The sequence below is a fragment of the Vidua macroura genome, unplaced genomic scaffold (genome assembly GCF_024509145.1).
Source record: "Vidua macroura isolate BioBank_ID:100142 unplaced genomic scaffold, ASM2450914v1 whyUn_scaffold_225, whole genome shotgun sequence".
Lineage (NCBI taxonomy): Eukaryota > Metazoa > Chordata > Aves > Passeriformes > Viduidae > Vidua > Vidua macroura.
In genome coordinates this window covers 36,043-50,451 of record NW_026530594.1, presented here as the reverse complement: position 1 = coordinate 50,451, position 14,409 = coordinate 36,043, and the positions used below count along the sequence as shown (strand labels likewise).

Sequence of the window (14,409 nt, the reverse complement as noted above, 5' to 3'; positions counted from 1 at the left end):
TTTCCCCTTTTTTTTTTCCTTTTTTCCCTTTTTTTTTCCCATTTTATTCCCATTTTATTCCCATTTTTTCCCATTTTTCCCCCAATTTTTTCTCAACTTTTCCCCTTTTTTTTCCCTTTTTTTCCCTTTTTTCCCCCCAATTTTTTCTCAAATTTTCCCCTTTTTTTCCCCCTTTTTTCCCTTTTTTCCCCAATTTTTTCTCAACTTTTCCCCTTTTTTTCCCCCTTTTTTTTTCCTTTTTCCCCCCAATTTTTTCTCAATTTTTCCCCTTTTTTTTTTCCTTTTTTTTCCCATTTTTCCCCCATTTTTTTCTCAATTTCCCCCCTTTTTTTTTCCCCTTTTTTTCCCCTTTTTTTCCCCCTTTTTCCCCCCAAATCCCATCCGAATTCCGGTGGCCCAGGGCCGGGTTTTGGTGGCCACCATGGAGAACGCGCACGCCAAAACGGCCGAGGAGTGCCTGGCGTTCTTCGGGGTGAGCGAGGGCGTCGGGCTCAGCCCCGAGCAGGTCAAGAGGAGCCTCGAGAAATACGGGCCCAACGGTGAGCGGGGGGGAAGGAAACGGCAATTTTGGGAAAATTTGGGGAAAAAAACGGGAATTTTGGGCAAATTTGGGCAAAAAAAAATGGATTTTTTGGGTGTTTTTTCGATGGATTTTGGCGAAAAAACGGGGATTTTACGGGGATTTTTTAGGGTTTTTTAGGATCTTCGGAGGGATTTCGGGAAATTTTGGGGAAAAAAATGGGAATTTTGGGGAAAAAAAACGGGAATTTTGGGAAAAAAAATGGGATTTTTGGGTCTTTTTTCGATGGGTTTTGGCGAAAAAACGGGGATTTTATGGGGATTTTTGGGGGGATTTTTGGGTTTTTTTTTAGAGGGATTTTGGGGGATTTTGGTAAAATATTGGGGAATTTTGGGAAATTTTGGGGGAATTTTGGGGAAAAAAATGGGAATTTTGGGAAAAAAAAATGGGATTTTTGGGTCTTTTTTCCATGGGTTTTGGCGAAAAAACGGGATTTTATGGGGATTTTTTAGGGTTTTTTAGGATCTTCAGAGCGATTCGGGAAATTTTGGGGAAAAAAATGGGAATTTTGGGGAAAAAAACGGGAATTTTGGGCAAAAAAATGGGATTTTTTGGGTGTTTTTTCCATGGATTTTGGTGAAGAAACGGGGATTTTACGGGGATTTTTGGGGGTTTTGGGGGGATTTTTTTGGAGGGATTTTGGAAAAAAATTGGGAATTTTGGGAAATTTGGGGGAAAATTTGGGAAATTTTTGGGGAAATTTTGGGAAATTTTGGGATTTTTTGGGGATTTTTTGGGGATTTTTTGGGGGGATTTGGGGGTTCCTGGCGTTCTTCGGGGTGAGCGAGGGCGTCGGGCTCAGCCCCGAGCAGGTCAAGAGGAGCCTCGAGAAATACGGGCCCAACGGTGAGCGGGGGAAAACGGGAATTTTGGGGGAAAAAACGGGGATTTTGGGCAAAAAAATGGGATTTTTGGCAAATTTGGGCAAAAAAAATGGGATTTTTGGGTCTTTTTTTGATGGATTTTGGTGAAAAAACGGGGATTTTACGGGGATTTTTTAGGGTTTTTTAGGATCTTCAGAGGGATTCGGGAAATTTTGGGGAAAAAATCGGGAAATTTTGGGGAAAAAAACGGAAATTTTGGGCAAAAAATGGGATTTTTTGGGTCTTTTTTCGATGGGTTTTGGTGAAAAAAACGGGGATTTTACAGGGATTTTTTGGGGTTTTTTTGGGTTTTTCTTGGGGTTTTCAGAAGGATTCAGGGGGATTTTGGCAAAAAAATCGGGGAATTTTGGGGAATTTTGGGCAAAAAAAAAAGGGATTTTTGGCAAAAAAAATGGGGATTTTTGGGTCTTTTTTGGATGAATTTTGGCGAAAAAACGGGGATTTTATGGGGATTTTTTAGGGTTTTTTGGGAAGTTCAAGGAGATTTTGTGTAAAATATTGGGAAATTTTGGAAAATTTGGGGGGAATTTTGGGGAAAAAAATGGGAATTTTGGGGAAAAAAATGGGATTTTTTGGGTGTTTTTTCGATGGGTTTTGGCGGAAAAATGGGGATTTTACGGGGATTTTTTAAGGTTTTTTGGGAAGTTCAAGGAGATATTTGGTAAAATATTGGGAAATTTTGGAAAATTTGGGGAAATTTTGGGGAAAAAAAACGGGAATTTTGGCAAAAAAAATGGATTTTTTGGGTCTTTTTTCGATGGGTTTTGGCGAAGAAACGGGGATTTTACGGGGATTTTTGGGGGTTTTTGGGGGGATTTTTTTGGAGGGATTTTGGAAAAAAATTGGGAATTTTGGGAAATTTTGGGGAAAATTTGGGAAATTTTGGGGAAAAAAACGGGAATTTTGGGCAAAAAAAATGGGATTTTTTGGGTCATTTTTCGATGGGTTTTGGCGAAAAAAACGGGGATTTTACGGGGATTTTTTAGGGTTTTTTAGGATCTTCGGAGCGATTTGGGAAATTTTGGGGAAAAAAATGGGAATTTTGGGGGAAAAAACGGAAATTTTGGGGAAAAAAAATGGGATTTTTTGGGTCTTTTTTCGATGGGTTTTGGTGAAAAAATGGGATTTTACGGGGATTTTTTAAGGTTTTTTTGGGAAGTTCAAGGAGATTTTGTGTAAAATATTGGGAAATTTTGGAAAATTTGGGGAAATTTTGGGAAATTTTGGGGAAAAAAAACGGGAATTTTGGGAAAAAAAATGGGATTTTTTGGGTCATTTTTCGATGGGTTTTGGTGAAAAAATGGGGATTTTACGGGGATTTTAGGGGGATTTTTGGGGTTTTTTTTAGAGGGATTTTGGGGGATTTTAGTAAAAAATTGGGAGATTTTGGGGAATTTTGGGAAATTTGGGAAAAATTTGGGATTTTTTGGGGAAAATTGGGGATTTTTGGGTCTTTTTTCCATGGATTTTGGCGAAAAAACGGGGATTTTATGGGGATTTTTCAGGGATTTTTTTGGGGTTTTTTAGAGGGATTTTGGTAAAATATTGGGAGATTTTGGGATATTTTGGGGAAATTTTGGGAAATTTTGGGAAATTTTGTGATTTTTTGGGGATTTTTTGGGGATTTTTTGGGGGGATTTGGGGGTTCCTGGCGTTCTTCGGGGTGAGCGAGGGCGTCGGGCTCAGCCCCGAGCAGGTCAAGAGGAGCCTCGAGAAAATACGGGCCCAACGGTGAGCGGGAAAAAACGGGAATTTTGGGGGAAAAAAACGGGAATTTTGGGCAAATTTGGGCAAAAAAATGGGATTTTTGGCAAAAAAATGGGATTTTTTGGGTCATTTTTCGATGAGTTTTGGCGAAAAAACGGGGATTTTACGGGGATTTTTTAGGGTTTTTTTAGGATCTTCGGAGCGATTCGGGAAATTTTGGGGAAAAAAATGGGAATTTTGGGGGAAAAAACGGGAATTTTGGGCAAAAAAATGGGATTTTTTGGGTCTTTTTTCGATGGATTTTGGCAAAAAAACAGGGATTTTACGGGGATTTTTGGGGTTTTTTTAGAGAGATTTTGGGGGATTTTGGTAAAATATAGGGGAATTTTGGGAAATTTTGGGAATTTTGGGGAATTTTGGGAAATTTTGGGAAATTTTGGGGAATTTTGGGCAAAAAAATGGGATTTTTGGCAAAAAAATGGGGATTTTTGGGTCTTTTTTCGATGGTTTTGCCAAAAAACCAGGGATTTTACGGGGATTTTTGGGGTTTTTTTAGAGAGATTTTGGGGGATTTTGGTAAAATATTGGAGAATTTTGGGAAATTTTGGGGAATTTTGGGGAATTTTGGGGTAAAAAACGGAAATTTTGGGCAAAAAAATGGGATTTTTTGGGTCATTTTTCGATGAGTTTTGGCGAAAAAACGGGGATTTTACGGGGATTTTTTAGGGTTTTTTAGGATCTTCGGAGGGATTTCGGAAATTTTGGGGAAAAAAATGGGAATTTTGGGGAAAAAAATGGGAATTTTGGGCAAAAAAATGGGATTTTTTGGGTCTTTTTTCGATTGGTTTTGGCGGAAAAACGGGGATTTTTTGGGGGGTTTTGGGGGGATTTTTGGGGTTTTTTTAGAGGGATTTTGGTAAAATATTGGGGAATTTTGGGAAATTTTGGGAAATTTTGGGGAATTTTGGGGAATTTTGGAGAAAATTTGGGAAAAATTTGGGATTTTTTGGGGAAAATTTGGGTGGTTTTGGGTCTTTTTTCCATGGATTTTGGTGAAGAAACGGGGATTTTGCGGGGATTTTTGGGGGTTTTTGGACGGATTTTTTGGGGGGATTTTGGTAAAAAAATTGGGATTTTGGGGGGATTTTTGTTTAAAATTGGGGAAATTTGGGGAATTTTGGGGGATTTGGGATTTTTTGGGATTTCTTCAGGGGGATTTTTTTTGGCGATTTTTGGGGGATTTTGGTAAAAAATTTGGGGGATTTGGGGTTTTTAGGGGTTTTTTGGGGGCGATATTTTGGGATTTTGGGGGGATTTTGGGTAAAAATTTGGGGATTTTGGGGGAGTTTTGGGGTTTTTGGGGAAATTTCGGACGAATTTTAAGAAATTTGGGGTTTTTTGGGGCGATTTTGGTAAAAGAATTGGGATTTTGGGGGGATTTTTGTTTAAAATTGGGGAATTTTGGGGAATTTTGGGGGATTTTGGGGGATTTGCGATTTTTGGGGATTTTTTCAGGGGGATTTATTTGGCGATTTTGGGGGGATTTTGGTAAAACTTTGGGGGATTTGGGGTTTTTAGGGTTTTTTTTAGGGCGATATTTTGGGATTTTGGTAAAAATTTAGGGGATTTTGGGGGGATTTTGGGGGATTTTGTAAAAATTTAGGGGATTTTGGGGGATTTTGGGGGATTTTGGTAAAAATTTAGGGGATTTTGGGGGGATTTGGGGGGATTTTGGTAAAAATTTAGGGAATTTTTAGGGTTTTTTGGGGGGATTTTGTGGGATTTTGGGGGGATTTGGGGTTTTTAGGGTTTTTTTGGGGCGATATTTTGGGATTTCGGGGGGATTTTGGTAAAAATTTAGGGGATTTTTAGGGTTTTTTGGGGGCGATATTTTGGGATTTTGGCAAAAATTTAGGGGATTTGGGGGGGATATTTGGGGGATTTTGGTAAAAATTTGGGGATTATTCGGGTTTTTATGGGGGATTTTGGTAAAAATTTAGGGGATTTTTAGGGTTTTTTGGGGGGATTTTGTGGGATTTTGGGGGGATTTGGGGTTTTTAGGGTTTTTTTTAGGGCGATATTTTGGGATTTTGGTAAAAATTTAGGGGATTTTTAGGGTTTTTTTGGGGGGATTTTGGGGGATTTTGGGGGGGATTTGGGGTTTTTAGGGTTTTTTTTGGGGCGATATTTTGGGATTTTGGTAAAAATTTAGGTGATTTTGGGGGGAATTTTGGGGGATTTTGGTAAAAATTTAGGGGATTTTGGGGGATTTTGGGGGGGATTTTGTGGGATTTTGGGGGGATTTGGGGTTTTTTAGGGTTTTTTTAGGGCGACATTTTGGGATTTTGGTAAAAATTTAGGTGATTTTGGGGGAATTTTGGGGGATTTTGGTAAAAATTTAGGGGATTTTCGTTTTTTTGGGGGGGATTTTGGGGGGATTTTGGGTTTTTAGGGTTTTTTTGGGGCGATATTTTGGGATTTTGGTAAAAATTTAGGGGATTTTGGGTTTTTTTGGGCGATTTTGGGGGATTTTGGGGTTTTTTGGGGGGATTTTGGGGGATTTTTGGGGGTCCCCTTTAAACCTCTCCCCTCTCCCCCCCCAGAGCTGCCGGCAGAGGAAGGTGAGTGACCCCGAAATGTCCCAAAAAATCCCAAAAAAACCCCAAAATTTTCCCCAAATCCCCGGAATTATCCCCAAAAATCCCCAGATTTTGCCAAAAATTCCCCCCAAATAACCCCAAATTTCCCAAAAAAATCCCAAAATATTCCCCAAAATTCCCCCAAAACCCCCAGAATTTTCCCAAAAATTCCCCAAAAATAAAAAAAATAACCCCAAAAATCCCCAATTTTCCCACAAATTTTCAACCAAAATCCCCAAATTTTCCCGACTTTCCCCCAAAACCCCCAGAATTTTCCCCAAAATCCCCAAATTTCCCAAGAAAAAAACCCAAAAATCCCCAGAATTTTCCCCAAAAATCCCCAAATTCCCCCAAATTCCCCCTGATTTTCCCCTAAAATTTCCCCAAAATCCCCAAATTTGCCCAAATTTCTCCCAAAACCCCCAGAATTTTCCCAAAAATTCCCCAAAAATAAAAAAAAAAAAACAAAAAATCCCCAAATTTCCCACAAATTTTCCCAAAATATCCAAAATATTCCCAAATTTCCCCGAATTTTCCCCAAAATCCCCAAAATATTCCCAAATTTCTGCCCAAAATCCCAAAATTTCCCCAAATTTCCCCCCCAAAATCCCCAAAATATTCCCAAATTTCCCCCAAAATCCCGAAATTTTTCCCAAATTTCCCCCCAAAATCCCCCAAATATTCCCAAATTTCCCCAAATTTCCCTCCAAAATCCCCAAAATATTCCCAAATTTCCCCAAAAATCCCAAAATTTCCCCAAATTTCCCCCCAAAATCCCCCAAATATTCCCAAATTTCCTGGAATTTTCCCCAAAATCCCCAAATCTTCCCCAAATTTTCCCCCAAAATCCCCAAAATATTCCCAAATTTCCCCGAATTTTCCCCCAAATCCCCAAATTTTCCCCAAATTTTCCCCGAAATCCCCAAATTTCCCTCAAATTCCGCAGGTAAATCCATCTGGGAGTTGGTGGTGGAGCAGTTCGAGGATCTCCTGGTGCGGATCCTGCTCCTGGCTGCCTGCATCTCCTTCGTGAGTCCCAAAAACGGCCCGAAACGGCCCAAAAATCCCCCAAAAATCTCTCAAAAATCCCCCAAAAATCCCTCAAAAAACCTCCTAAAAATCCCTCAAAAATCCCCCAAAAATCCCCCAAAAATCCCCCAAAAATCTCTCAAAAAACCTCCTAAAAATCCCTCAAAAATCCCCCCCAAAAATGGCCCAAAATCCCCCCCAAAATCCCCCAAAAAGCTCCGAAAAATCCCCCCAAAAATCCCCCAAAAACGGCCCCAAAAATCCCCCAAAAATCCCCCAAAAACCTCCTAAAAATCCCCCAAAACTCCCCCAAAAAAAGGCCCCAAAATCCCCCAAAAATGACCCCAAAAACCTCCTAAAAATCCCCCAAAACTCCCCAAAAAAAAGGCCCCAAAATCCCCCAAAAATGACCCCAAAAATCCCCCAAAAATCCCCCAAAAATCCCCCAAAAACCTCCCAATAAGTCCCTAAAAATCTCCCCAAAAACAGTCCAAAAAATCCCCCAAAAATTCCCCCAAAAAAGGCGCAAAAATCCCCCAAAAATCCCCCAAAAATCCCTCAGAAATGACCCCAAAAATCACCACAAAAATCCCCCCAAAACGGCCCAAAAATCCCTCAAAAATCCCCCAAAAATCCCTCAAAAATCGCCCAAAAATCCCCCAAAATTCCTCCAAAACTCCCTCAAAAATGACCACAAAAATGACCCCAAAAATCCCCGAAAAATCCCCTATAAATCCCCCAAATTCCCCCAAAAATCCCTCAAAAATTCCTCAAAAATCCCCAAAAAATGACCTCAACAATCCCCTAAAAATCCCCCAAAAATCCGCCAAAATGGCCCAAAAAAATTCCCCAAAAATCCCCCCAAAATCCCCCCAAAATCCCCCAAAAATGACCCAAAAAATGCCCCCCAAAATCCCCCCCAAAAGGCGCAAAAATCCCCCAAAATCCCTCAAAAATGACCCCAAAATTGCCCCAAAATCCTCCCAAAATCCCCCCAAAATCCCCCAAAAATGACCCAAAAAATGCCCCAAAAATCCCCCCCAAAAAGGTGCAAAAATCCCCCAAAATCCCTCAAACCCCCCCACAAAATCCCCTAAAAATCCCCCAAAAATCCCCCAAAAATCCCCCAAAATTCACCCAAAAAATCCCCCCAAAAACGCATAAAAATCCCAAAAAATGACCCCAAAAATAAAAAAAAATCCCCTAAAAATCCCCCCAAAAATCCCCCAAAAATGGGGCAAAAATTGGGGATTTTTTTAGAATTTTTGGGGGATTTTTTGGGGAATTTTTGGGATTTTTTAAGGAATTTTTGGGATTTCCTTGGGGGAATTTTTTGGGGATTTTCGGTGAAATTTTTGGGAATTTTTTGGGATTTTTTAAAATTTTTTGGGGTTTTTTTCGTCCATTTTTTGGGATTTTTGGGGGATTTTTTTGGGGGAAATTTCTGGGATTTTGGGGGGAATTTGTGGAGAAATTTTGGAATTTCTGGAGGGAAATTTTGGGGTTTTTTTGGGGGATTTTCTTGGATTTTGGGTCCATTTTTTGCGATTTTTTTTTGCGATTTTTTGCGATTTTTTGCGATTTTTTTGGGGAGGATTTTTTGGGGGGAATTTTTGGGATTTTTGGGGGGAAATTTCTGGGAATTTGGGGGGAATTTTTGGGGTCATTTTTGGGATTCCTTGGGCGAATTTTTGGGGTTTTTTTGGTGTTTTTAATTGGATTTTGCATCAATTTTTTGCGATTTTTTTCGAATTTTTTTGTGATTTTTTTGGGGGAGAATTTTGGGATTTTTTGGGGATTTTTTGGGGGAAATTTCTGGGAATTTTGGAGACATTTTTGGGATTAATTGGGGGAATTTTAGGGGGAATTTTTGTGAAAATTTCTTGGATTTTGGGTCCATTTTTTGTGATTTTTTCCCGATTTTTTCGAATCTTTTTGTGATTTTTTTGAATTTTTTTGTGATTTTTTTGGGGAGAATTTTGGGATTTTTGGGACATTTTTGGGATCACTTGGGGGAATTTTAGGGGGAATTTTTATGAAAATTTCTTGGATTTTGTGTCCATTTTTTGTGATTTTTTTGCGATTTTTTCGAATTTTTTTGTGATTTTTTGGGGATAATTTTGGATTTTTTGGGGATTTTTGGGGGGGAAATTTCTGGGATTTTTGGGGGGAATTTGTGGAGAAATTTTGGAATTTTTGGAGGGACTTTTTAGGGCTTTTTTGTTGTTTTTAATTGGATTTTGGGTCCATTTTTTGCGATTTTTTCGCGATTTTTTTCGGATTTTTTTCGCGATTTTTGGGGAGAATTTTGGGATTTTGGGGGATTTTTGGGGATTTGGGAATTTCGGGGCCGCGGTGTCACCGCTGTCCCCCGCTGTCCCCAAGGTGCTGGCCTGGTTCGAGGAGGGCGAGGAGACCATCACGGCCTTCGTGGAGCCCTTCGTCATCCTCCTCATCCTCATCGCCAACGCCGTCGTCGGCGTCTGGCAGGTGGGGACACGGCGGGGACGCTTTGGGGGGATTTGGGACAATTTTGGGACATTTTGGGACATTTTGGGGACAATTTGGGACTTTTTAGGATGATTTGGGAACATTTTGGGAACATTTTGGGGGGATTTGGGGACATTTTGGGGACAATTTGGGGTGATTTGGGGACATTCTGAGGGGATTTGGGGATGTTTTTGGGACATTTTGGGGACAATTTGGGACATTTGGGGACATTTTGGGGACATTTTGGGGAGATTTGGGGGGATTTTGGGACTTTTGGGGGGGATTTGGGGACATTTCGGGGATGTTTTGGGGACAATTTGGGGGGATTTGGGGACATTTGGGGTCAATTTGGGGACATTTGGGGACAATTTTGGGACATTTTGGGGGGATTTGGGGACATTTGGGGACTTTTTTGTGACATTTTGGGGACATTTGGGGACGTTTTTGGGACAATTTGGGGACAATTTGGGGACATTTTGGGACTTTTTAGGATGATTTGGGGACATTTTGGGGACATTTTGGGGACATTTTGGGGGGGTTTGGGGATGTTTTAGGCAGATTTGGGGACATTTTGGGGGGATTTGGGGACAATTTTGGGACATTTTGGGGGGGACATTTTGGGGACATCTGGGGACGTTTTTGGGACAATTTGGGGACATTTGGGGACATTTTGTGGGGATTTGGGGACGTTCTGAGGGTATTTGGGGACGTTTTTGGGACATTTTGGGGACATTTTGGGGACATTTGGGGACATTTTGGGGACATTTGGGGACATTTTGGGGACAATTTGGGACATTTTGGGGACATTTTGGGGGGATTTGGGGACATTTTTGGGACATTTTGTGGGGGATTTGGGGACATTTTGGGGATGTTTTGGGCAGATTTGGGGACATTTTGAGGGGATTTTGGGACTTTTTAGGAGGATTTGGGGACATTTTGGGACATTTTGGGGGGATTTTGGGACTTTTTAGGAGGATTTGGGGACATTTTGGGACATTTTGAGGGGATTTTGGGACTTTTTAGGAGGATTTGGGGACATTTTGGGACATTTTGGGGGGATTTGGGGACATTTTTAGGATGATTTGGGGACATTTTGGGGGGGTTTGGGACATTTTTGGGACTTTGGGACTTCTTAGGATGATTTGGGGACATTTGGGGACATTTTGGGGGGATTTTTGGTGACATTTTGGGGGGATTTTGGGGGATCTTTGTTGTTCTCGTGGTGTCCTTTGATGTCCCCACGATGTCCCCAAGGTGTCCCCAAGGTGTCCCCAAGGTGTCCCCGATGTCCCTGTGCTGTCCTTTGATGTCCCAACCATGACCCAACGATGTCCCCAACGTGTCCCCAATGTCCCCAATGTCCCTGTCCTGTCCCTGTCCTGTCCCTGTGATGTCCCAATGATGTCCCCAAGGTGTCCCCAATGTCCCCAACGTGTCCCCGGTGTCCCCAGGAGCGGAACGCCGAGAACGCCATCGAGGCGCTCAAGGAGTGTCCCCAACGTGTCCCCAACGTGTCCCCGATTCCCTGTCCTGTCCCCAATGACCCCAGCGATGTCCCCAAGGTGTCCCCAATGTCCCCAACGTGTCCCCAATGTCCCTGTCCTGCCCCCAATGACCCCAATGTGTCCCCGAGGTGTCCCCGAGGTGTCCCCAATGTCCCCGATGTCCCTTTGGTGTCCCCAGGAGCGGAACGCCGAGAACGCCATCGAGGCGCTCAAGGAGTGTCCCCAACGTGTCCCCAACAATGTCCCCAATGTCCCTGTCCTGTCCCTGTCCTGTCCCTGTGATGTCCCAATGATGTCCCCGAGGTGTCCCCAAGGTGTCCCCAATGTGTCTCCGATGTCCCCAACGTGTCCCCGGTGTCCCCAGGAGCGGAACGCCGAGAACGCCATCGAGGCGCTCAAGGAGTGTCCCCAACGTGTCCCCAATGTCCCTGTCCTGTCCCTGTCCTGTCCCTGTGATGTCCCAATGATGTCCCCAAGGTGTCCCCAATGTCCTCAAGGTGTCCCCAACGTGTCCCCGGTGTCCCCAGGAGCGGAACGCCGAGAACGCCATCGAGGCGCTCAAGGAGTGTCCCCAATGTGTCCCCAATGTCCCTGTCCTGTCCCTGTCCTGTCCCTGTGATGTCCCAATGATGTCCCCAAGGTGTCCCCAATGTCCCCAATGTCCCCAATGTCCCCGGTGTCCCTTTGGTGTCCCCAGGAGCGGAACGCCGAGAACGCCATCGAGGCGCTCAAGGAGTGTCCCCAATGTCCTTGTCCTGTCCCCAATGTCCCTGTCCTGTCCCTGTCCTGTCCCTGTGATGTCCCAATGATGTCCCCGATGTCCCCAAGGTGTCCCCAATGTCCCCGATGTCCCTTTGGTGTCCCCAGGAGCGGAACGCCGAGAACGCCATCGAGGCGCTCAAGGAGTACGAGCCCGAGATGGGCAAAGTCTACCGGAGCGACCGCAAGGCCGTGCAGAGGATCAAGGCCAGGGACCTCGTGCCGGGGGACATCGCCGAGGTGGCAGGTGACAGCGGGGACACCCGGGGACATCGGGGACATCGGGGGCATCGGGGACATCGGGGGCATTGGGGGCATTGAGGGGTTAAAGGGACATTGGGGACATTGAGGGGTTAAAGGGACATTGGGGATGTTGGGGACATCGAGGACATCAGGGACATTGGGGACATTGGGGACATTGGGGGCATTGAGAGGTTAAAGGGACATTGAGGACATCGGGGACACTCAGGGGTCACAGGGACTTTGGGGACATCGGGGACACTGGGGACATCGGGGACATTGAGGACATCGGGGACACTGGGGACATCCAGGGGTTAAATGGACACTGGGGACATTGGGGACATCGGGGACATTGGGGACATTGAGGACATTGGGGACATTGGGGTCACACAGGGGTCACAGGGACATTGGGGACATTGGGGAGATCGGGGACATCGGGGACTTTGGGGACATCCAGGGGTTAAACGGACATCAGGGACATTGGGGACACTGAGGACATTGAGGACATCGGGGACATCGGGGACATTGAGGCGTTAAAGGGACTTTGGGGACATGCAGGGGTCACAGGGGATATCGGGGACGTTGGGGACACTCAGGGGTTAAAGGGACATTGGGGACATCGGGGGTCATTGAGGGGTCACAGGGGTCACAGGGACATTGGGGACATCGGGGTCAGGAGGACATTGAGAGACATCAGGGTCAAGGTGGACATCGGGGGTCATTGGGGACATTGGGGACACTCAGGGGTTAAAGGGACATCGGGGTCATTGGGGACACCCAGAGGTCACAGGGGTCACAGGGACATTGGGGACATCGAGGACATTGGGGACATCGAGGACATCAGGGACATAGGGGACATTGGGGTCACACAGGGGTCACAGGGACATTGGGGACATTGGGGACATTGGGGACACTCAGGGGTTAAAGGGACATCGGGGTCATTGGGGACACCCAGAGGTCACAGGGGTCACAGGGACTTTGGGGACATTGGGGACGTTGGGGACACTCAGGGGTCACTGGGGACAATGGGGGGGACAAAGAGCCTTGGACTCCCAGTTTGTCCCAGTTTGTCCCAGTTTGTCCCAGTCCCTCCCAATCCCTCCCCGTCCCTCCCAGTCCATCCCAGTCCCTTCCAGTTTATCCCAGTCCCTCCCAGTTTGTCCCAATCCCCTCCAGTCCCTCCCAGTTTATCCCAGTCCATCCCAGTCCATCCCAGTCCCTCCCAGTCCCTCCCAGTCCCTCCCAGTCCGTCCCAGTTCTCCCAGTCCATCCCAGTCCCTCCCAGTTCATCCCAGTCCCTCCCAGTTTGTCCCAGTCCCTCCCAGTCCATCCCAGTTCCTCCCAGTTCATCCCAGTCCCTCCCAGTCCGTCCCAGTTCTCCCAGTCCATCCCAGTCCATCCCAGTTCCTCCCAGTTCATCCCAGTCCCTCCCAGTTTGTCCCAGTCCCTCCCAGTTTGTCCCAGTTTATCCCAGTCCATCCCAGTTTGTCCCAGTTCATCCCAGTCCATCCCAGTCCCTCCCAGTTTGTCCCAGTCCCTCCCAGTCCCTCCCAGTCCATCCCAGTTTATCCCAGTCCCTCCCAGTCCATCCCAGTCCATCCCAGTCCATCCCAGTTTGTCCCAGTCCATCCCAGTTTATCCCAGTCCCTCCCAGTTTGTCCCAGTCCCCCCCAATCCCCTCCCAGTCCATCCCAGTCCCTCCCAGTCCCTCCCAGTCCCTCCCAGTCCCTCCCAGTCCCCTCCCAGTTTATCCCAGTCCCTCCCAGTCCATCCCAGTCCATCCCAGTTTGTCCCAATCCCCTCCAGTCCATCCCAGTCCCTCCCAGTTTGTCCCAGTCCCTCCCAGTCCCTCCCAGTCCCTCCCAGTTCATTCCCAGTCCATCCCAGTCCCTCCCAGTCCATCCCAGTCCCTCCCAGTCCGTCCCAGTTCATCCCAGTAAGGCCCCGCTCCGTTCCCAGTTGGGGACAAGGTCCCGGCCGACATCCGCATCATCTCCATCAAATCCACCACGCTGCGGGTGGACCAGTCCATCCTTACTGGTTCGTACTGGTTTGTACTGGTTTGGCACTGGGAGGGCACTGGGAGGGCACTGGGAGGGACTGGGATGAACTGGGAGGGACTGAGATGGACTGGGAGGGACTGGGAGGGGATTGAAGGGTTAAAAACGGGGGGGAAACTGAGGTTGAGGGGGTTTTTTTTTGTACTGGTTTGTACTGGTTTATACTGGTTTGGCACTGGGAGGGCACTGGGAGGAACTGGGAGGGACTGGGAGGAGACTGAAGGGTTAAAAACGGGGGGGAAACTGAGGTTGAAGAGGTTTTTTGTACTGGTTTATACTGGTTTATACTGGTCCATACTGGTTTATACTGGTTTGGCACTGGGAGGGCACTGGGAGGGCACTGGGAGGGACTGGGATGAACTGGGAGGGACTGGGAGGGGACTGAAGGGTTAAAAACGGGGGGGAAACTGAGGTTGAAGAGGTTTTTTGTACTGGTTTATACTGGTTTATACTGGTCCATACTGGTTTATACTGGTCTGTACTGGTTTCAAGCCGGCTCAAACCAGTTCGAACTGG

The 14,409-nt window shown here is 45.6% G+C and overlaps 1 protein-coding gene across 1 annotated transcript in view; it reads left to right on the top strand.

The window, feature by feature from the left end:
- Positions 1 to 345: 345 nt before the first annotated feature.
- ATP2A1 (ATPase sarcoplasmic/endoplasmic reticulum Ca2+ transporting 1) overlaps positions 346 to 14,409 on the top strand; it is a 39,981-nt gene continuing 25,917 nt past the window's right edge. Inside the window, exons 1-6 of the mRNA XM_053969511.1 lie at positions 346 to 539; positions 5,775 to 5,792; positions 6,757 to 6,839; positions 9,225 to 9,329; positions 11,702 to 11,840; positions 13,793 to 13,873. Coding sequence (XP_053825486.1) covers positions 422 to 539; positions 5,775 to 5,792; positions 6,757 to 6,839; positions 9,225 to 9,329; positions 11,702 to 11,840; positions 13,793 to 13,873 — 544 coding nt within the window. The 5' untranslated portion in view covers positions 346 to 421. The remainder of the gene's footprint in view (positions 540 to 5,774; positions 5,793 to 6,756; positions 6,840 to 9,224; positions 9,330 to 11,701; positions 11,841 to 13,792; positions 13,874 to 14,409) is intronic.